Source organism: Squalius cephalus, assembly GCF_949319135.1.
Source record: "Squalius cephalus genome assembly, chromosome: 6".
NCBI classification, from domain to species: Eukaryota; Metazoa; Chordata; class Actinopteri; order Cypriniformes; family Leuciscidae; genus Squalius; species Squalius cephalus.
In genome coordinates, this window is record NC_137127.1 from 45,866,035 (window position 1) to 45,890,760 (window position 24,726).

The following is a 24,726-nucleotide window of genomic DNA, read 5'->3' on the forward strand; positions in this document are numbered from 1 at the left end:
AGGGTGGTTTGGCAACGGTATTGCGCAAGTCATTACGTCAATAGGGAAAACCAACTCCACTTTACAAATATTACCCGGAGACATTTCTTCCATGCTTTTGTTGGACACGACTATAATAATCAGTCATCTTCAGTGGCTGTGGTTTGACTTCAGCAGGACGGCTTCTGGTAATATCACATCATCCTGGCTTGCAGAAACTGTTAATCAACATGTATTATTCTCATCACTGTCTCCTGCACGGGGGCCTTGCTAAAAGACCCAAAGAGAAAAGTCCACCAATTGATCCATCTATCTCTCTTTCACCAACCATTATGGATGGACTGAAACTCCTGATTTCTATAAAAGATGAAGATAAAGAAAGATAAAGAGGTGAACTGTCGCCAGCAAAGGTCTTAAAATGATCGTATATATATATATATATATATATATATATATATATATATATATATATATATATATATATATATATATATATATATATGAAGAGACCGGGGATGAAAGTAACACCGTTTGTTTGAGCATCTCAAAAGTTGAGACATGGTAGCCACATTTGTCTGCTACAAATAAAAAAAGTGTATGAGCTCAGTTGAGGCGGATAATGTTTTTATCCGATAAGACATGCGCATTTACAACGATGAGTCATATTTGCCACAAATCCCTCAATGTGCAGCAAAAAACTCATAAGGGGTTATTGTAACATTTTTAATGAACTATCTTTATTACCTATCACCACCCCTAACAGTCTTGGCTAACTGTTTTAGCATGTGGGTTAGAAGTTATGCATTATGCAAAGCATCAAATTAAACTAGAGAGACAGCTACTTCAAAAAACAGATCTACTACAATTAAATGATTGCTAGGCAAAAAAATTATCTTTATTAAAAAAAATGGTCACAAAATGCACAACGTTGCTCACAGTAACATGCCACTTCTTCCGTGAGCTCAAAAGTGTGATGCGAGAGTGTATGATATTGATGACATCCTCACATCTCTTTACCAACTCATTAAACTGACAGTGTTGCAACTGACCATGTTACAACACTACACACACACACACACACACACACACACACACACACAAGAAACAAAATGAGCATTGTATCAGAGTGGGCTTAATTTTAAATACAACATAATCTTATATAATCCTCCAACAAACCAGCTCTTTCTAAGTAAGTGGTATTTCTCTCAGTTCCTCTGATGCAAGGTTTTGTTATTATCCACATACTTACACTTACACTCTGATTTCATCTGTGAACCCGCAGTAAAGTAGTATTGCACAATCATCCAAACAGTTGTTTGTGGATTTTACGACCAATTTAATGTGGGCTTTGCTGAAACTGTGTTGAACGCTTGAAGCCGATGAGGATTACGACATGTGACATGTTATTTGCCAAGAACATTTAATCAAATCTGTGCAGTTCTTTGAGGTGTCCTGTTGGTTTACATATCCAACTGTGGCTTAAACCCATTCTGAAAGCATTGAAATCCCAGTGAAACATCTTCCTCAAGGCACAACCACAGATGGCTATAATATCTGCATATAATAATACTGATACTTAATACTGATGAGATTCTGCATCGCAGTAAATGCCAGTCATGTCATCTATATCTGGAGCTGTTGTAATTTCCTTCTGTGCATGTGCATGTGTGTGTGTGTGGGTGGGTGTATTTGAATGAGAGAATCATTTTAAAATAATTTTTGGTTGGGTATATTACATAAGCACTTTCTCTAATCTGACTTTGACCTAAAAACAGAAAGGGAAACATATGTCTCATCATGCTTGAGCTCATGGATTGTGACTTTCTATTGCCATCTAGGGCTCATTTCACAAGATATTTTTAACACAATATAAATGTGTTCATGAAAGTCTTGGGTAACACCCATGAAAATAATAGGAGGATATATACGGTACAACTTGGCTTGCTTGCGCGTCACTTCTCGGAAGTGAAGAATAATGTCATTGCGGTCAATACAATGGATGCTGATAGTGTCTTCTCAGCTGTGGGACTGAGACTCGTTGCTGGACTTTTCCTTCTCACACATGTCCTTCAAATCTGTGGAAAAAAAAAAAGAAACATGTTGTTGAGAATCTATATTCTGTTTCCAGACGAGACAAAACATAATTATCTCCCAAAATCAGTGTGGGAAAGTTATAAATATAAACATTCCGGTCTGATTTACAGACATTATGCTTTATCTCTGATGGGAGAACATTTTGGGCACAGCAAAACACTTTCTCCACTATAGCCTAAAGTATAAGAGAACAGAATCAGGAGGAACACAAATTGTGCAAAAAAAAACAAACAAAAAAAAATATAATTTGTGGCGCGGTTCAAAGTGTAAAAGCATGACAGGTTAGGAGAAAAGGTACAACTTTTAGTTAATAATATAATTTTTTTATTTCATTATTATATAAGTCAATTATTTAAATTATTGAATTTGCACATGAGTTGCATTACTATGGATTACTTTAAATTTAATTTAATTTAACATTTCATTTAATATTCAACAATTTTATTGATATGCCTGCATTGACACCATTATATGAGAACTGAACTGAGCTGGACGACGACATCACGGGTTTCTCCAGAGCGGCTATATATATAAATGAACTAAATTAATAACTTGTTTACAACAAAAATGAAACATCACTGAACTTACTTAAGCTGGACTGTGACGCTATTTTTCTTCTGAAAAAAAAAAAAAAAAACTCTTGTTGCATTATTTTCTGCTTTGAAACAATCTGTGTTGTAAAAAGCGTAATATGTGACTTGACTTTCATGGTATTTTTTTGTCCGGTTTTTTAACTTAACCGTATCACCGTTCAGTGGTGCATTTCCCGAACAATGACGTAACTCGCTGCTTAACTACCATAGAGGGTTTGCACCTACGTCACGATTTGGTCAGTCACCCGGATGCGCGGCCATATTGGAGGTACTCGGATGTAAACAACGGCATGGATTGCACTGTTTATGTACTACTGAACACATTTTTACACTAATTTATGATGTCTAAACCACGGAAAAAACACATGGAAGCTGCGAAATCATATAGAGAAGGACTTAGTAAGCAGGAAAGAGCGCAAAATTTTGACAAACTAAAGTTAATATGTGGTAAAGATCCGAACGAGCTAGCTTCTCTAGTCCTGTTACCGCAATTCTTCCTTCTATTTCTAATCCCGACATTGGCTACCTTCAGATTGTCAGTCCAAAAAAGCACATGAAATCCGTTTCAAGCTACATCCATATGTGGTTTGAAATCCTATTCAAATCACATATCAGGAAATCCAATTCAGTCTGAACGTTCTGATCGGATTTCGCGTGGTTTATGTGACTTTCTCACGCCACGTAAAATGTAAACATCAGACGTTGTTATAGGGAACATGCTGAAAGTCGCTGCCGAAACAAGGCTGTGTTGTTGCAAAGTGCCGGACGTATTTTGAAACGTATTTTGAAACCGGCGCGGAAAAAGAGTTGTGCGTACCAGCCTCCTACAGCCGGTGTTGTGCCGAATTTCGACCCCCTGATAAATTATTACCCCCCTCATTGAAGTACCTGATTGCCTAATCCTAACCCCTCCCCCACAACTAATCCTAAACCTACCAATACTAGGGGGGTAATAATTTGGCGGGGGTCGAAATTCGGCACTACACCGGCTCAGGACGCAGTAGTCCAGTGTGGCGGATACACATCTCCATGTTGTAAAATTTAAATAAGACAACATTTCTATTGCAAATGCAAACCCCTCCATCAACGCAGCATCATTGCCGTATTGTCAAAGAGCTGCGTGGACACACAAATCGGATCTGAACAGTTGCGATACACAGTGTGGACATCATTTTAGATCATATTACAAAGATAATCGGATAATCGGATACAAAGATAATCGGATTTGGAATGACAGTGTGAATGTAGCCATAGTGAACTACTTTACGTCAACATTTTAGCCATAGTCAACGCTTCATTTACACATGTGGCTGATGCTGTGCCTCTCTCAACCACAAACGCCATCTTTTTTGCACTCTTCTCTTTAACTTTCGGCGGTCTATAGAACTCGAAATGTTTTTTTATCGGTGCGACCGATTAGTACAGACCAAAACACGACCATTTTTCAGCAGCAATAATCAGCCAAATTTGCAAGTCCGTTCAGTTCAGTGGCATTGTTTACGTTCAGTGCCTCCAAAATGGCCGACTTCCGGATTGATGACGTGTAGTGAAAACCCTCTATAGTACGATCAGAGAATGTCTAATAGGAAGAGAATTGGCACTCTCTGGTTACTTCCGGTTTCTGGACTGGCTGCAGTAACACGTCTCTGTCCATGCGGGGGCGCTCACAGGACGAGTGCAGAATGAATGGAGGTCTATGGTGCTATACCCCTCAAAATCCACTTTTCTCTGGATATAATTTTTTGTCTAGTAATTTGAATGTTGTATTCGAAAGGAGATGCAAAGAAATTACACATTGCTGGGTGTTAGAGTCACTTATTTGCTTTAAAAAGTCTTTTAAAATGTCAGTGACGTCATACACATCGTACGACCAGAGATACTGCTTTACGACAATCCTTCAGTCACTTTGGTGCTTTCAGCTCTGCACTTTCTTTTCTCTCGAGGCATCGACAACACAGCTGACACAGGCAAACACACAACACAGCTGACACAGGTAAACACACAACACAGCTGACACAGGCAAACACACGACACAGCTGACACAGGTAAACACACAACACAGCTGACACAGGGAAACACACAACACAGCTGACACAGGGAAACACACAACACAGCTGACACAGGGAAACACACAACACAGCTGACACAGGGAAACACACAACACAGCTGACACAGGGAAACACACAACACAGCTGACACAGGCAAACACACAACACAGCTGACACAGGGAAACACACGACACAGCTGACACAGGGAAACACACAACACAGCTGACACAAGTAAACACACAACACAGCTGACACAGGTAAACACACAACACAGCTGACACAGGGAAACACACAACACAGCTGACACAGGGAAACACACAACACAGCTGACACAGGGAAACACACAACACAGCTGACACAGGCAAACACACAACACAGCTGACACAGGGAAACACACAACACAGCCGACACAGGGAAACACACAACACAGCTGACACAGGCAAACACACAACACAGCTGACACAGGTAAACACACAACACAGCTGACACAGGCAAACACACAACACAGCTGACACAGGGAAACACACAACACAGCTGACACAGGTAAACACACAACACAGCTGACACAGGTAAACACACAACACAGCTGACACAGGGAAACACACAACACAGCTGACACAAGTAAACACACAACACAGCTGACACAGGTAAACACACAACACAGCTGACACAGGTAAACACACAACACAGCTGACACAGGGAAACACACAACACAGCTGACACAGGGAAACACACAACACAGCTGACACAGGGAAACACACAACACAGCTGACACAGGCAAACACACAACACAGCTGACACAGGGAAACACACAACACAGCCGACACAGGGAAACACACAACACAGCTGACACAGGCAAACACACAACACAGCTGACACAGGTAAACACACAACACAGCTGACACAGGCAAACACACAACACAGCTGACACAGGCAAACACACAACACAGCTGACACAGGGAAACACACAACACAGCTGACACAGGTAAACACACAACACAGCTGACACAGGCAAACACACAACACAGCTGACACAGGCAAACACACAACACAGCTGACACAGGCAAACACACAACACAGCTGAACACAGGCAAACACACAACACAGCTGACACAGGGAAACACACAACACAGCTGACACAGGGAAACACACAACACAGCTGACACAGGCAAACACACAACACAGCTGACACAGGGAAACACACAACACAGCTGACACAGGCAAACACACAACACAGCTGACACAGGTAAACACACAACACAGCTGACACAGGGAAACACACAACACAGCTGACACAGGTAAACACACAACACAGCTGACACAGGGAAACACACAACACAGCTGACACAGGTAAACACACAACACAGCTGACACAGGTAAACACACAACACAGCTGACACAGGGAAACACACAACACAGCTGACACAGGTAAACACACAACACAGCTGACACAGGGAAACACACAACACAGCTGACACAGGCAAACACACAACACAGCTGACACAGGTAAACACACAACACAGCTGACACAGGCAAACACACAACACAGCTGACACAGGTAAACACACAACACAGCTGACACAGGCAAACACACAACACAGCTGACACAGGCAAACACACAACACAGCTGACACAGGCAAACACACAACACAGCTGACACAGGCAAACACACAACACAGCCGACACAGACAAACACACAACACAGCTGACACAGGTAAACACACAACACAGCTGACACAGGTAAACACACAACACAGCTGACACAGGTAAACACACAACACAGCTGACACAGGCAAACACACAACACAGCTGACACAGGCAAACACACAACACAGCTGACACAGGCAAACACACAACACAGCTGACACAGGCAAACACACAACACAGCTGACACAGGGAAACACACAACACAGCTGACACAGGTAAACACACAACACAGCTGACACAGGCAAACACACAACACAGCTGACACAGGCAAACACACAACACAGCTGACACAGGCAAACACACAACACAGCTGACACAGGTAAACACACAACACAGCTGACACAGGTAAACACACAACACAGCTGACACAGGCAAACACACAACACAGCTGACACAGGCAAACACACAACACAGCTGACACAGGCAAACACACAACACAGCTGACACAGGCAAACACACAACACAGCTGACACAGGCAAACACACAACACAGCCGACACAGGCAAACACACAACACAGCCGACACAGGCAGTGTTTGTTTTGTTTGTTTCTGGTCCCGCTTCGGATGCCACAATGCCATCAAGCGGTATCTCTGGTCGTAATCAGTCCTTCACTGACGAATCAGCGTTCATTAGCAGAATGCTAGCGTGTTATGGGCAACGACAACTCAACCTGTAAGAAATCGAAAGGACATAAGTACTCGTTCATTCAACTTTCGACCTATAACCCATGTTGAACTTGCAAAACCTACAATCAAATCTGAGATTTCTCAGCGGCAATCGGGTGAAAGAAACATATTAAGCCGTCTAGCCCCATAGACTCCCATTCATTCTGCACTCATGGGCGATCGCCCCCAGTGGAGCTCTGGTGGAACTACAACCACAATTCGGTGCAATAGGACTTAATAGGAAGTGCCAAGGCTCTCCGTAGACGGGCTCTGGTACGATGCATCATTGAAGAAATCAACTAGCTAGTCACGACTGTTGGTTAATTTCTGTTTCTTTTGTTTTTTAAAACTTTAAAAATTTGGCATTATTATGAAGTGTGTTAAGAAAGTCATGGAAGTGTAGGCTATTCTCTTCAAGTGCACTTAAGGAGACCATTATTTCATTAATATTATATTATCTTCAAGTAGTTTTTTTATGTATAGAGAGAGAGCTTTTAAAGGGGTGGTTGATTATGATTTCACTTTTCTAACTTTAGTTAGTGTGTAATGTTGCTGTTTGAGCATAAACAACATCTGCAAAATTACAACGCTCAAAGTTCAGAGCAAAGGGAGATATTTGCTTTTACAGAAATCGCTTTTTAAGGACTACAACAAACGGCTGGTAGAGACTACACCACATTCCTCCTGGGTTAGTGACATCACCAACCCTAAAATTTACATAAACCCCGCCCCCTGAACACGATTTATAGATTATCAAGACAGAATATGCTTATCAATGACTAGAAGATAACTACACATAAGCTACATAAATTCATCAACTAACGATTCAGAAATGTCCTCTTGCTTCTACATGTTGTCACTTCTTCTTGAGTCTCTCCATCATTGTCTGACTCCGGTTTGAACATAAAAGGCTAAAAGTTTTTGAAATTTTCAGTGCATGTCTGTGTGAGTGCAAGCTCTTGAAGCTCCGCCCCCTTTGCCGGGAGCAGCAGCTCATTTGCATTTAAAGGAACAGACACAAAACGGGGTGTTTTTGCTCACCCTCAAAAAGTGGCAACTTTAACATGCTATATAAACATATCTGTGGGGTATTTTGAGCTAAAACTTCACATACACACTCTGGGGACATCAGAGACCATATTTTACATATTGTGAAAAGGACATTATACCACCCCTTTAAGATGTGAAGTACATTACAAGTACACAATTAAGTACACCTTTTAAAAGGGTCAACATATCTGAATTAGTTTTGGTGTCTTCTTCTATTTTGTATCTTGCTCATGTTTCCTCTTGCTTCGTTATACTGTCTTGTCATATGGTTTATTGTTTGTGGCTGTTGTGTCTTGTTATCTTATTGTTTCTAGTGTTTTGTCTAGTTTGATGTAACTGTTCCTCTGTGAGGTTGTTTTGTGGTACTGGTACACGGTATTTAATTATGTATTCTCACCTTGTCTAGAGCTTTGATCAAGTTTGGACTGTTTTGCAAAGCAATAAAGTGTGTTCACTACAACCTCAACTCACCTGAGCGTCACAGTTCACTTTCATTCTATGCAAAAGCGTGGCCAGGACATTTGACTTATTAAGAGATTTATTTATTGTTCAGTGAAATAATGTCATAAAGGTTCAAATAACTTGATAGAGTGAATGATGACAACATTTAATTTTTAGGTGAACTATGCCTTTAAATGCCTTGAAAAAGAGTGCAATGGTGATGGATGGGGGGTGGGGGGATCCACTTCTGCTTCAATGTGTAATGATGAGTGATTATAATCGAGGTATTAATCATTATTTTTCCTTCTAAATATCACATGAGTTGAATGACTTCTCTAAGCTAGTGAGATTTTACTTTGTTATAGAAGTTCCCAGTGTGATCACTGAAATGTTCTTCTCATATTCTCTAATGTCTGTATTTGATATGAATGCAGTAACAGTGCTTGCTCATTTAGCCCGGCTTCCAGAAATGAAATATGGAAAGATGTTTTGTTTGAGAAAGGTCTTCAACATGTGTCAATACACACATCTGTTTTTCTAGGGTACTCTGACAACCATGGTCACAGGGGTCATTGAAGTCTTTAGTTTAAGGGACCATCTCTTTGTTAAAGCCTTACTTTCCAGTGAGACTAAAGTGTCCTCTCCTTGAGAGAAAGAAAGCTTTATCTTGATGTTTTGAGACGACTCTCCTGTTTATAGTTAGAGCCTGGCCAAATCCAACCTTGGAAAAGCTGTGTGTGTGTCGATGTGTGTGTGTGTGTTAGTCCCTTTGGTTACAGGTTAAGGAACAACTGGCATTATTGGAGATTGACTGAGTTGTTGTTCGGGACATGCTGGCGCCCAGCGACCCAAATCTGCGACCTGGAAGGTCACGACGTGCCTAACTTCAGGGTCCGAGTGTCAACCACATGATGGAGATATGCTTCCGTCTATCTGTATATGTGATAAATTTACAATGTTTATCTATTTCTTAGCCAATCAGAAACTGCAACCTGAAGTAATGATGTAGCGTAGACCTTGGTGAAGGGTATAGGCCTAACTGCTGTGTGTGTGTGTGTGTGCGTGTGTGCGTGTGTGCGTGTGTGTGTGTGTGTGTGTGTGTGTGTGTGTGTGTGTGAGAGAGAGTCTTGAAGCTGAACTTCTGCTGATGAAACTGCAAACTATCTTCAGTAAAACTTTTCTTCAATTTATTATAATTCTGACTCCGGGTCTTCTTTCAAACATCTGGTCATTGGGCCCTAAACTGTGACCCACTAACACTACTATATAGTAGGTGAAAAAAAAAGTATACAGTATGACAAAAGAAGTTTGTCTGAATTCACAGAGCTCATAGGTGAAAAGTACTCGGATGATCTAGGCTATTACTTCTGGATTTATGAATGGAGGTCACGTGATAATGACAGCATGGTGGAAGTAGTGCATCCAATTTACATTTATATTACACACATTCATAGCATACTATTTATAACATACTTTTATAGCGGTCGCTATAAAAAAGTAACTACTCAAGAGAGTTTGTGATTTCTGACGCAGCCCCAGTTTCAACAATCACAAACTAATAAACTTAATGTGAGGCATATTAACTAGTCATACATAAATTAAATAGATAAGATGTCTGCACTCAAAAAAAAAAAAAAATCATGGCATATTACTAACTATTTGCATCTATTAATATTATTTTTTTTTACATGTATTATTCAAATCAGCATAAATCATGTCAGGATTTGAGTTTGTTTACAGTGTTTTTGATCAGTTTTCTGTCCAGTTCATGTTTGAATCTCTCAGTTTGTTCTCTAGTTCAGTCGTCCTCGTTTCACCTGTTTGTCTCCATAGCCACTGATTTGATTAGGCTCCTCGTGTTCAGGTGTTCCCTGTTAATTAGCTCCTTAGTTTGTGTATAAAAGCCCTCAGTTTGAGTTAGTTCTTATTGTCTTTATGTAGTGGAGTGTGTTCATGCATTTTGATTTTGTATCAGCACTTCCTTGGGTGTAGTGTGACTATAACACACCAGAAGTGTGAAAGTTCATTGTGAAAACTTGCATTTATTCCATTCAAAAGTTAAAATGGCTACCAGTTTAAATGTGTGAGATTGTGAACAAACTGGGTTTATTGTTGATAAATTTGGTTATTGTATTTAAAATGCATTCCGTTTATTAGTACTATTGCAGTATGACTGACAAATATGCATCAGTATGTATATAACAACGCATTCTCATCCTAGGGCGTCATATACTGACGCTTTTGACATTTCGTCGACATCGAACGCACATGGCACCCTTTAGCGTCAATATGACACGCACAGAGCTTTGTTCGGTTATGGGTAGGTTTAGGTCTGGTGTAGGATTAGGGTTAGACCGCTAGGAGGCGCTTCTGGCCCATATCTATCTGTGTCTCATAAGCCCCTTTCACACAGAGATTCCGGAAAAAACACGGAAAAAGTGACCCGGGATTTGACCCGGGTTCGTTTGATTTTGGTTCATTCACACTACCAGTGATTTTCCGGAATCAGAGAGTGCGTTCACACACAACCCGTAAAGACACGTGACATCGATGTGACTTGTAATGTCTCAGCAGCGTCTTAAGTTTGCTTATGAGCTGTGATTTGTGTATCACCACGCTTGTGTATTTTTTTCTCTGATTTGATCATAAACTTGCGCATTACGTACCGTTTCACAGCTGGCGAACGATCATGCGCTTCAGCGTCATTATACGACACGGCATTATTACGGCTTTTGTTCACACAGCGCGCGTTCCGGGACTGAACACGTTAATGTTACTAGGTCCCCAACCCGGCATCGATCCCGGCATCAATCCCGGGTCGTGTTTGCGTTCACACAGAAGGCACTCTGGCAATTTGCCGGCAATTTCCCGAGTTCAAAGCGCTGTGTGAAAGGGGTTATATTGACGCTAAAGGGTGCCATGTGCGATCGATGTAGACGAAATGTCAAAAGCGTCAGTATATGACGCCTTGGGATGAGAACGGGCTGTATATAATTATGTTAAAACTGTTAAGAATTTTCAAAAGGGACCATCAAAATACAGTGTTTAAATAATTTTATAGAGCTTTTAAGATGTGAAGCATATGTAGCAGGATGCAGTTGTTTGGATCATGCCTCCCTAAGTGACGCTTAATTTGCTACAGCTGTCTGGCCAAATGGCAATTCATTGGCAGTGCTGTGAGTGGTGCTGGGCAGTGAACAGTGAGCCAACCGCGATGGTCGAGTCCCTATATAAATCGGGACCTTTCGTTTGACAAGCTACGTCATTGACATGCGACTGTTGTCCTGTCTACCTGCCGGCCTATCCGTCTGATGTCTGTCTTGGTCATCTATTCTATCCTAGCGTTATAGAATCCCCGTTGCTGTAGTAGCCCTGTTAGCAGCTAAAGTTGTGCCTGGTTATTGGTGATCAGAGCCTGGGGCCGTGACTGGATGCTGTTTAGCAAAGGGAAGGCTTTATAGCCGGGGTGTAGCGGCCAGTGGGCGACATCAGCGCCGAACGCCTACTGCTTTGCTTACGTTTTTAATGTCACGATTTGTTTGCGGATATAATATGCTCATGTCAACAACTGCGGCTGCCTTTTTCACCCGGGACCTAGAATAAGTGGAACCGTGGTTTGCTCACGTTAATCGGCAGCTTCCTGGTGATCTCGTTCCTCCTGTTATACCGTGAATTGGTTTCATTCAGCATCATATGGCCAGTTTCATGGTTTAAGTGTGGAGTGTTGGATGGACTGACACCACTAACTGTAATTATTTTGGTCTATATTTTATAGGCTCAGTATTGTTTTGTTTGTTTCATTTGTATTTCGATTTGTGATTTAATTGTTACCCATATCTTTAACTCTAGTACCATCTTGGGTTTAACAGTGTTTTGCAATTGTTGTGTGTAGTTTTGGTTGATTTTCACGTGTTTGTCTTTTGTCTAGGTGCTGAAGACCGCCAGTGGGAGCAGTGCCCCTTGTGGTGGTGGGTCCCTTGGTGTGTGCAGTGGCGGTGCGTTCACCAAATGTGATCATTTCCCTTGTGGTGCGTGTGTGAAATTTATCACGTGTGAGTGGGGTGTTGTGTTATGGATGTTCATTGCTCGGGCCACTAGCCTCCCACTGGTAAGTTTCATCCCTAGCTTCACCTCGTGTGTGTGTGTGTGTGTGTGTGTGTGTGTGTGTGTGTGTGTGTGTGTGTGTACATTGTAACTAGAGTATATTGTGTGTTTGTTATTTGATTTGGTGTCAATTACATTCTATTTGCTGTGAAATTCGTACTATATGTTTGTTGTGAAATCTTGAATTTTTGGAGTGACTCTGGTGTGTATGGCTCCATTGGTTGTACATTTTTATAAAAAGTAAAAGAGAAATTAATAATAATAAAATTATATTTTTGTATTTGACCACTGTCTCTGGCTGATCCCTTCACGAACCTGAGTGCCTTGTTAGCGAAAAACCATTAAGTCTTTGGGTGTAAGTCCCATCGTGGCGTAGTCTGCGATTTGTCTGGGTCTAAGCCCAGCTATATATATTTCCACCTGCCACACATACTTTTTAAAAGGGTCAACATATCTGAGCTAGTTTTGGTGTCTTCTATATCTTGCTCATGTTTCCTCTTGCTTTATATGTGTGAAACCAACATGTCTTGTCATTTATAGTTCATTGTTTGTGGCTGATGTGTCTTGTAATCTTCTTAAGATAACTGTTAAGATTTTAATTTTTGGACACCTCCTTATTTATCTTGTGACTTGTGACTGTTAACATATCTGCTAGATGTTTAAGGTCATCAGGTGAGAATCTGTTGAAGGTTCCCAGCTCACAAACTGGGTTTTTTTAATGATAAGATTGGTTATTGTATTTAAAATGCATTCAGTTCATTAGTACTATTGCAGAAATCTTACCCGTATCATTTAGGCTCTGTATGACTTACAAATATGCATCATATAATTATGTTAAAACTGTGTAATTCAAAGGGATGGTAATTTTATATGCAATTCAAGTAGGCCTACACAAATCTTAACTGTATAATAGGCCTAAATATTTTTAAACCTGCATCCACTAAATTAAAGATAACACAAAATCAGTAGAGTCGCCGATTCATTTGTATAGACCTACAAAATATTCTACTCACACTGAAGCACGGTCTCGTACACCTGAGAGTAGCCAAACTCTGTGTTGGCATTCAGATCCACAGTATAGAGAAAGCGCAGTTCCAGCGGGATCTGGGATCTGGGCATGTTCATAACGGCAGGGATGATCCTCTGGGACATGGGTCCCTCGGACAGGACCTGATGCATCTGATATAAGCACCACTCATCCTTCAGAAAGTGTGGGGTGAGCAGAAGCACCCAGCAGTGGCTGTCCCGCACGGCCTGCAGGATCTCAGAGGACACAGCGCCACCTAGAGGACAGTCCCGGTCACGCAGGAAACAGCGCAGGCCTTTGCAGGGATCTTCAAGGAAACAGGCCAAACTCTGAGCTAGATCAACGTCCTTCTCGGTGTGACACAGACACACGTCATATCTGCGAGATGAGCGCGAGGATGAGAAGAGCACAGAGGGAAGAGGTTTTTCTGAGGCGGACGGTTTGGCTGTTGTTGACGGTTTAGAGGAGGAAGAGGAGATGGATGTGGTGTTGGAGGGTCCAGACGAGCACTTCTGAGAACACGTGCTTGCTTTGCTTTGGTCTGACTCATTCCTTTGTTTTCCAAAACGCTGACGAAACCAGCCTGCAAAGAAATGCATTATCAACCTCTATGTAATACACAGAAGCATGGATGTGTTTAACATTCTCTCTGTATTTTAAATAATTATCAAATAATCCTTTTTATATATAATATATAAAATGTATCACAATCTTTTGTCAAGTACCGGTCAAAAGTTTGGAAACTTTACTATTTGTAATGTTTTTGAAAGAAGCCTGCATTTATTTGTTCACAAATACAAAAAAACAAAACAAAAAAAAAACAGTAATATTGTGAAATATTATTACAATTTAAAATAAGGGTTTTCTATTTGAATATCTTTAAAATATAACTTATTTCTGTGATGCAAAGGTGATTTTTCAGCATCATTACTCCAGTCTTCAGTGTCACACGATCCTTCAGAAATCGTTCTAATATGATATTTATTATCAATGTTGGAAACAGTTCTGCTGCGTAGTTTTTTTTATAACCTGTGATGCTTTTTTCAGGATTCTTTGATGAATAAAAAGTTTTTAAAAAATAACAGCATTTATTTAAAATAGAAATATTTTTGTCACAATACCGTTCAAAAGTTTGTGGTCAGTATTTATTTTTTAATTTTTTTTTGGAAAGGAATTAATACTTTTATTCAGCAAGAAAAATGAAAAAAAAAATTGATAGCAAAGATTTATATAGTTGGAAAAGATTTCTCTTTTGAATAAATGCTGTTCTTTTTAACATTTTATTCATCAATGAATCATGAAAAGAGTCTCCAAAGAAATATTAAGCAGCACAACTGATGTTTCAACAGTATAAAATCAGCTTATCAGAATGATTTCTGAAGGATCATGTGACACTGAAGATTTGATGATGATGAAGACTTGATGAGAGACTTCTTTCAAGAACATTAAAATGTTTCCAAACTTTTGATAATGTACATAAAGTTAAAGTTGCTGAGAGCCCCTAAAGGGACCTTTGCAAAAAAAAAACAAAAAAAAAAAAACAAATACAGTACAGGTCAAAAGTTTGGAAACATTAAGTTTTTTTATATTTTTGAAAGAAGTCTCAAATGCTTATCAAGGCTGCGTTTATTTGATCAAAAATACAGAAAAAAAAACCAGTAGTATTGTGAAATATTATTACAGCTTAAAATAATAGTTTTCTATTTGAATATACTTTAAAAAATAATTTATTCCTGTGATGCAAAGCTGAATTTTCAGCATCATTACTCCAGTCTTCATTACATCCAGTCACATGATCCTTTAGAAATCATTCTAATATTCTGATTTATTATGAGTGTTGGAAACAGTTCTGCTGCCTAATATATTTGATGAATAAAAGGTTAAAAAGAACTGCATTTATTAAAAAAAAAAAAAAACTTCTTTACTATCACTTTTTATCAATTTAACACATCCTTGCTGAATAAAAGTATTGATTTATTTAAAAAAAAGACAGAAAAAAAATTACTGACCCCAAATTACTGACCAGTAGTGTATATTGTTGTTACTAAAGATTTCTATTTTTAAAAAATGTGCTTCTTTTTTTTTTTTTTTTTTACTTTTTATTCATCAAAGTATCCTAAAAAAGTATCACAGGTTATGAAAAAATATTAAGCAGCAGAACTGTTTCCAACTTTGATAATGAATCATCATATTAGAATGATTTCTAAAGGATCATGTGATAGACTGGAGTAATGATGCTGAAAATTCAGCTTTGCATCACCGAAATAAATGATAATTTAAAGTATAATAAATTGAAAACCAATTCTTTTAAATTGTAATAATATATCACAATATTTCTTTCTTTTTTTTCTGTATTTTTGATCAAATAAATGCAGGCTTGATGAGCAGAAGAAACTTCTTTCAAAAATAGTAATGTTTCCAAACTTTTGACCTGTACTGTGTATATATATATATATATATATATATATATATATATATATATATATATATATATATATATATATATATATATATTTATATATATAGACTTTCAGTCCCTTTAGGAGCTCCGTACAAGAGCACCATGAATTTTACAATCTGAAACATGTACAGTATCTAAAGCTTTACAGTAATGCTGTATTGGTGTTGTAATATGTCCTGACACAGTGTTCATGCTAAAAGTGTATCATGCACAATATCCTGAGCGACATCTGTGTCTTACAGCTCAAAATAGTTTTATGTAAATTTAGCACCAGTTCCAAAAGAGCCCATTCCAACATGCCTTCTTGTGGTCCTGCTATCAATCACAATCTAAACTCTTTATTTTGCCTTACATAATTATTAACTTCTGACTTTATGATAGACAAGACGATGCAACACGAAACTGAGACTTACCCATAATGCTGCTGCCGCGGTTTTCCTCCATTCTTCTCCATCCTTTCAAGGATATAAACTGTATACAAATATATAAACTGTATAAAATAATACAACAGGCGCATATGCAAACAATATTGTACAGTACTGCACCTCATACCATACGCACAAAAGTAACTTTAATACGATAGAAAATAACTGCATGACATGCACAGTGTCCTCTGCGTGATGTTAATATCAGTTCCACATTTTTTCCTGGATCACTTTCACTTTTTTAAACCTGAATAGTTGTACATTTGTGATTGTTATGAGGTGCAAGTTAAATATTGCCATTATATCATATTCAAAGCATAATTAACAGGTGAATAGACAGTGAGTAGATCAGCACTTACGGTTGTTTTAGTATGAAAATAGAGATCAGGTCGTCTGAGGCTCTGGTGCAGAAGATATTTGAGGAAGTTCACTCCGTCGGAAGAGATGCGTCACTATGCACATGCTAACACAACTTATGGCCGTTGTAACAAAGTCATGATGATAACAAAAACAAAAAGGAAGACAGTATACAAAAAGAGGAAGTGCAGAAAGAAAAGGGTTTTGATTTGGATTTACTTTTGGCAATTCTGCCAGTGCATTGGTTTAGATGGATTACAGAATAATGAAACTAAAGGAGAAACTGCACGTTCCATTCACACTTTGTCTTTTGTTGTAATTCCCCCAGTTATGAGAAATGGGAGGGTCAATAATTCAAAGTGTGGAGTCTAGAAATGAGTCAACTGGAGGAAGCTTTTTCACGCCCCAGTTTCTACATTAATATGCACTTGAATTCATATCTATAAATAGGACTCAGTTAATGTTACGTCATTAACAAATAAATACCAAAAAGTTCCATGGTAGATTGCATCATTTTAAGATGTAAAAATGTCTAGACTGGGAAAGAATTAAAAAGAAATTATGTAAATTATTAACTTTTATTATTAATTATTCACTCAATATTCAAGAAACAAGGAAAGACAGTTGAAACTGAAATATGGAAATATAATAAAAATAGAAAACAGATGGTTGCTCAGTCTTCCGTAAGACTTTAACCCTTTGTATTTTTTTCTATATTTGCCCAAAAAGAATCCTGAATTAGAATTTTAAAAAGTATACTAATATTGAACAATGTTCACAGAAAGTTATTTGACTGCAATAAGTGCATTTTTTTTTTAGCTACAAAAGAAAGTTGGACAAGACTGACTCAAACTCATTCAAACTCAGATTCTTGAACTCTTGAAATGTAGCCAATCCCTAAATTCTGAATGACCGTGATCATAACAAGCAATGTATATATATATGAAGAGTTCAGATGCACAAGCCTCTAAGTGCCATCTGAAATTTTCTTCTAGAATGATCATTTTTATCAAGCTCGTATATTTAAGTTCAGTAATTTCACTTAAATGACAATGAAAATAGGTAATTTTCATTGCCATTTAAGTGAAATTATTGAATTTAAATATACAAGCTTGATAAAAATTATCATTCTAGAAGAAAATTTCAGATGGCACTTAGAGGCTTTTGCATCTGAACTCTTCATATATATATATATATTCACAGTATCTCTCAAAAGTGAGTACCCCTCACATTTCAGCAAAAAATTTTAGTATATCTTCTCAAGGGACAATACTATAGAAATTAAACTTGGATATATTTTAGTCAATGTGCTGCTTGTATAGCAGTATATATTTACTGTCCTCTGAAAATAACTCAACATACAGCCATTATTGCCAAAATAGCTGGCAACAAAAGTGAGCATAGCCTGATAATCGCTGTACGCCGTTTAACCATGCAAAGCCACATGTCCTATTCATCTTTTTCATGTTTTTATGTGTATATCTTGAATTAGAGCAGTTAAAATGTGTGCTTTGAGTACAATTCTCTAATACTGACCCCTGGATGTACAACATGGCACCTCATGGCAAAGATATACTAACATGTTTGCTGAAATGTGAGGGGTGAACTCACTTTCGTGAAATACTGTATATTAATGTGCATAATAAGTGTGCATGAAATGGAGGTCAGTGTAGTCTTTTTCGCCCTATATTAGGGGCTTTCGCACCGGATAGTTCTAGGAACTAACCACCAGGATGGTTCCCCTACAATTATACTTTTCTGTAATTTCTACAGATATTTACTTTACATCACCCAGTGCTATTTCTCTTTACAGTAAATAACTGTGATTCCCATTGCATCATGGGAATTTTCTGTGACGTCAAACACCACATACAGATACTTACTGTATTTTTTCAATTTGCTGTATACTACTGTATTTGACGTAACAGTCTCTCTGGCTGGTACCATTCCATCGTGCTTTTTCTTAATGTTTGCCTTCACACTGGCAGTTGAAATCAGCTCCGTAATACGCAATACGCCCCCAGCGGACGTCATACTACGTTGAAAAGCGACGGAAGCTTCGGAAGCGAGTAGAACAAAAATGGCGGAGAGATTAAAACGGTTGATTTTGTCAGTGTCAGAATGTACAATTCTGTATGATCTCTCTGATGAGGGTTATAGAGACATTAATCATTGACCAGCCGACGATTTGCCATCATGGAATTTTCTGACTGTATCTGTGAATGAGCGGGGGCCACAATATTTAATTATACATTTTAATTGTATTAACTGCCCTAATAACGTTATAAAATCATGAAAATAAATAAAAATGACATGACAACTTATCGTTATAAAATCATTATTTATTTTATTAAAAGTTAAGAATTCAGGTTTGTTTATCAGTACCATAGCAACGTTAACTTCCGCTGGAATTGTCGGATAGGAACCGTTCGTAGCCTTTCACAAGAGTTCAATTTTTTGAACGCATCCGGATGACCAACTGACACTAAATTAAATTGTATATTGTATATGTAAATTGTGTATATTCTATAGCTAATATTTAAAATCTCAAGTTTGCGTCAATAGCAGAGGAGAAAGACCGCAAAATTTAAAAATACTACTGTTATTGTGTCACGAAAAGTAGTTTTAAGAGTTTTTCAGTCGAGAATGTAGTTGTTTTAATCTCAGATATGTTGTTTGTTTATACAGATAGCGCCTATTTAAAATTTTGATCTGACGTTTTCGGAGTTGTGAGATCCAAGAGATCACCGGGCGCTCAGCTCTCATGTACCCCGCCTGGAACAGCCTTACCTCGGCTAGTGATGCTGACGTTTTCCGCTGGCTGATGTCTCTAGTCTAGTGGAGTGGTTAAACATGAGATATAATTCGTCTTGTGTAGGCTATGTCTAACGGACGATCTTTGATCTCATTAATCTATATGCAAAATCGTTTATAGGCAAATCATTTTTGGCTGAGGGCAAAGTTTAGTTTTATAACTTTATATAACGTTAAATTATTTAGGCTATTTATCTTTAACGTTGTAGCCTGCTGACTTATGTTTGACTGAATCGTTTAATTACTTTATTTCTTGACTTGTATGGCTACTTATACTTTCATAATACAAGCCAGCACTGAAATCCTAATTCATGCCCTTGTCACGTCACGTCTGGATTATTGCAACTCCCTTCTCATCGGTCTCCCTTCTAAGCTGATAAATAGACTTCAACTTATTCAGAATTCCGCCGCTCGAATTCTCACTGGTACCAGACCATCTGAACACATTACACCTATCCTAATCACTCTACACTGACTCCCTGTGCACGTCCGTATTGATTTTAAGACCCTCGTCATCACCTACAAAGCACACAAAGCAATAATCTTGCACCCAGCTACATTTATGACCTCCTATCAGGATATGTTCCTACACGCTCCCTCCGCTCTTCCTCGACTGGCCTCTTTGTATCCCCCAAATTCCGCCTCTCCACCATGGGGGCCAGGGCCTTCAGTTGCGCTGCTCCAAGACTTTGGAATGCCCTCCCCTCCCACATTCGACAGGCAGACACAGTCAATTCATTTAAAAAATTGTTAAAGACCTATCTCTTTAAGAAATCTTTTCATCTTTAAAACATTTTAGTTCTACATCGCCATAGTAACCCTCCTGACACTCTTTTATAGTGCTTTCTTCTGGCATTCTTAGCACTTTTCTGATTTGTCTTATTTGTAACATGTATTAGCCTACTATGAATTTAAATGTATTTTAATTTATTTATTTCTTTTATGTCCTCCGAAACATGTAAGATGTCCTTGGGTATTTAGAAAGGCGTCGGCCAAATAAAATGTATTATTATTATTAATGGGTGGGTGGGAGTTTTATAGAAAAGTCCCAGGGGCCCCAAATTTGGCACGGTGACCCCTGGGCCCGCCCCGAACGACATAACAAAAGCGCCGGTCTGTAGAGCGAAGGCAAAAATATTCCCTAACCCTAACCCTAAAACTAACATTTTCAGCCTCTAACATTAATTGCCGAGTTGGAGTTTTATAGAAAGGTCCCAGGGGCCCCAAATTTGGCACAGTGACCCCAGGGCCCGCCCCGAGTGACATACCAAAAGCACAGGGCTCTAGAGCAAAGGTGAAAAATTTCAGCCGCTATTGGGGATGCGAAAGTGGACTGACTTTGGTGGCAGCGGTATCTCTGGAACCAAGCCGAGTTGGTGCTCCATACTTGGGCCCTGGGGCGAGCAAATAGTGGGTTCGCGGGATGGGGGGCGTGGCCTGGGAGTGGGGGGTGGGGGGGTCAATTGGACATTTAGTGGGTTATTGGACTAATAGTGGGATGTGGGAGTGGCTTAGGGGTCGTGGGGGGGGGGTCTATGGGTGGTTTATGGGGGCATTTGCCCATTATCGCCCCCTAAAGGTGTCCGTATAACACCTACTCCCGGGGCAACAGATTAGTGCAGGGGTTATCACAAAGTGATATTTAATGGCCAATTGTCATCCATATTCGCCCTACGGTCCCTCGGGGGCACTATGCATCCAATGGCAGCTTATTTGTATGGGCGTTTGTCCACGAACCACCTATTTGGACTACCTCAATAGAGCAGTCTCCAAAATATGGTGATTAGTCAAGTTAAATTAAAGGTTTATGAATGTCCAATTAAGACTCCATTACACCCATAACTGTAACTCAAACAAGCAGTATAACCAATACGGTAACTGTTGTCAACCCTGTTACTGATGTGTCAACCCTGTTACTTGTATAATATTCTAATATCATTTAAAAAATGAAAATAAAAATGTAATCAACTAATTGTAAATGTTTAGTAAGAGAGGCTAATAATCCACTCAAAATTGAATTGAGGTGTTTTATTTTTGTTTCCATTCGAGTGTTATTTGGAAATGAACGCATTCATCCACTAAAAAAAAAAAAAAACTTTCAATATTCTCAATTCACAAACACTCTTAAATGTAACAAGGGGGGGTTTATCTTTCACAGTATCAGTATATCAGATTTGTTCTATATATGTATTTAAAACCTTTTCAAAAAGTAATTAATATGTCGGTAACAGGGTTGACCAAACACACACATTTATGTTGGTTATATGAAAAAATTAAAAAAATAAGATAGCCTGAGATGGCACGCCACATTTTCCTGAGAGGTAAGGTTCTACTTCATCCAAAAAGGGGCTTAAAGATTTTCAAAACAGTACTTTGAAAATCAAACATTAAAAGTGGGAAATGGCACGTTTTATAATGACCCAGTTACATTTTCCAAGTTTTGATTTTAGATCTGATTAATCATCTGTCCACTATAGTGGACCTCATGCATCAATGGCTACATTTCAGCTACAATTCATACTTATACTGTGAATATTGTTTTTGAAAATACTTTTTTTTTTTACTGTAATTAAATGTATTTGGTATTATTAGAATGTAATGTGATTATAATGTATGTGACTTGTAATGCATTACTTAACTCGTAACATCAAAAAGTAATCTGATTTCATAATGTACGTTATTGTAATGCGTTTCTTTACTCGTAACATCAAAAAGTGATCTTATTATGTAATGCATGTTACTTGTAATATATTACTTTACTTATAAATGAGTTATAAATGAGAAGAGTTTTAAATGAGAGACAACTTCTTAATGAGTTTATGTCTTATATAAACGCCCTTAAAGTGATGAAAAATAATGCAATAAATAGTGTTTGCATTAAAGAAGAATATTATTTACAAAACAAAAACACAACCAAGCCCCTTTAACCTTTCAATCTTTTTTGTTTAATACTATGATTATCATTTTTCTTGTTGTATTTGTATTTCTTTTATGCACCTGTTCTGTATATTCTAATGCAAAGATGTAATGATATTGCCATGCCGTTTGTACATTACAAAAAAAAAACTTATTAGAGATAACTTTTTTTTACCATCTACAATATTTTTGCACACAACGAAAGGGCAATATATACACTCACCTAAAGGATTATTAGGAACACCTGTTCAATTTCCCATTAATGCAATTATCTAATCAACCAATCACATGGCAGTTGCTTCAGTGCATTTAGGGGTGTGGTCCTGGTCAAGACAATCTCCTGAACTCCAAACTGAATGTCAGAATGGGAAAGAAAGGTGATTTAAGCAATTTTGAGCGTGGGATGGTTGTTGGTGCCAGACGGGCCGGTCTGAGTATTTCACAATCTGCTCAGTTACTGGGATTTTCACGCACAACCATTTCTAGGGTTTACAAAGAATGGTGTGAAAAGGGAAAAACATCCAGTATGCGGCAGTCCTGTGGGCGAAAATGCCTTGTTGATGCTAGAGGTCAGAGGAGAACAGGCCGACTGATTCAAGCTGATAGAAGAGCAACTTTGACTGAAATAACCACTCGTTACAACCGAGGTATGCAGCAAAGCATTTGTGAAGCCACAACACGCACAACCTTGAGGCGGATGGGCTACAACAGCAGAAGACCCCACCGGGTACCACTCATCTCCACTACAAATAGGAAAAAGAGGCTACAATTTGTACGAGCTCACCAAAATTGGACAGTTGAAGACTGGAAAAATGTTGCTTGGTCTGATGAGTCTTGATTTCTGTTGAGACATTCAGATGGTAGAGTCAGAATTTGGCGTATACAGAATGAGAACATGGATCCATCATGCCTTGTTACCACTGTGCAGGCTGGTGGTGGTGGTGTTATGGTGTGGGGGATGTTTTCTTGGCACACTTTAGGCCCCTTAGTGCCAATTGGGCATCGTTTAAATGCCACGGCCTACCTGAGCATTGTTTCTGACCATGTCCATCCTTTTATGACCACCATGTACCCATCCTCTGATGGCTACTTCCAGCAGGATAATGCACCATGTCACAAAGCTCGAATCATTTCAAATTGGTTTCTTGAACATGACAATGAGTTCACTGTACTAAAATGGCCCCCACAGTCACCAGATCTCAACCCAATAGAGCATCTTTGGGATGTGGTGGAACGGGAGCTTCGTGCCCTGGATGTGCATCCCACAAATCTCCATCAACTGGAAGATGCTATCCTATCAATATGGGCCAACATGTCTAAAGAATGCTTTCAGCACCTTGTTGAATCAATGCCACGTAGAATTAAGGCAGTTCTGAAGGTGAAAGGGGGTCAAACACAGTATTAGTATGGTGTTCCTAATAATCCTTTAGGTGAGTGTATATATGTTACACAGGTTTTTAAAAACAATTTAACGCGACTCATCAATAAAATATTGTCATTTTTAAAGACACTTGAAAATGACCAATGAGAATGCCTCATCACTTTTTTTAAAAATGTGGGACTATATATACGATTGTCATGTTTCACAGGTCCCTTTCGTCAGAAATTCTACCAAAATTTCATCTTTGGACATCTGAGCATCTCTCTGGACAGTTTCATCTCTGTGACCAAACATCTCTGGACAATTTCATCTCTGCGACCAATACATTTACCTTACTTAATTCAAAAATACAATTTAATTATCATTATAACTTCACATTAATTACTGTTTTTTTTTCCTCATCATCCAACATCTCAGTAAGTATATCCATCACCCGGTGTATTTTAATAATGTTTAATTGTAGTTATATTTTAATATTAACGCAATTATCGGCCTGTAATAATTTTTACCGTTATAGATACTTAAAACTAAGTTCATAATTCTTACATGAGCATGCTTTTCTTTCGGAAAAACTATTTGCAATGTTATAGGCCTAATACAATTTGGACGAAAGTCTTTGTTGCCGAATGAAGAATTAAAAATTAAAGGCCTCAGCTTGTGTAA

The 24,726-nt window shown here is 38.6% G+C and overlaps 1 protein-coding gene across 1 annotated transcript; it reads right to left on the reverse strand.

Moving 5' to 3' along the window:
- Nucleotides 1-704: 704 nt before the first annotated feature.
- Nucleotides 705-17,282, reverse strand: tirap (toll-interleukin 1 receptor (TIR) domain containing adaptor protein). The gene is made up of 4 exons (XM_079873404.1): nt 16,955-17,282; nt 16,584-16,641; nt 13,696-14,292; nt 705-2,054 (listed from the first exon to the last, which is right to left on the reverse strand). Exons 2-4 carry the CDS (start codon nt 16,612-16,614, stop codon nt 1,996-1,998), a joined length of 687 nt encoding a protein of 228 aa, XP_079729530.1. The 5' UTR covers nt 16,615-16,641; nt 16,955-17,282; the 3' UTR covers nt 705-1,995.
- Between the last annotated feature and the right edge of the window lie 7,444 nt (nt 17,283-24,726).

Coding starts and splice junctions, on each gene's coding strand:
- tirap (XM_079873404.1), bottom strand. CDS start 16,614: ATGGAGGAAAACCGCGGCAGCAGCATTATGG. Junction 14,293..16,583: donor CCGCGGCAGCAGCATTATGG/GTAAGTCTCAGT, acceptor ATTTCTTTGCAG/GCTGGTTTCGTCAGCGTTTT. Junction 2,055..13,695: donor GTACGAGACCGTGCTTCAGT/GTGAGTAGAATA, acceptor TTTTTTCCACAG/ATTTGAAGGACATGTGTGAG.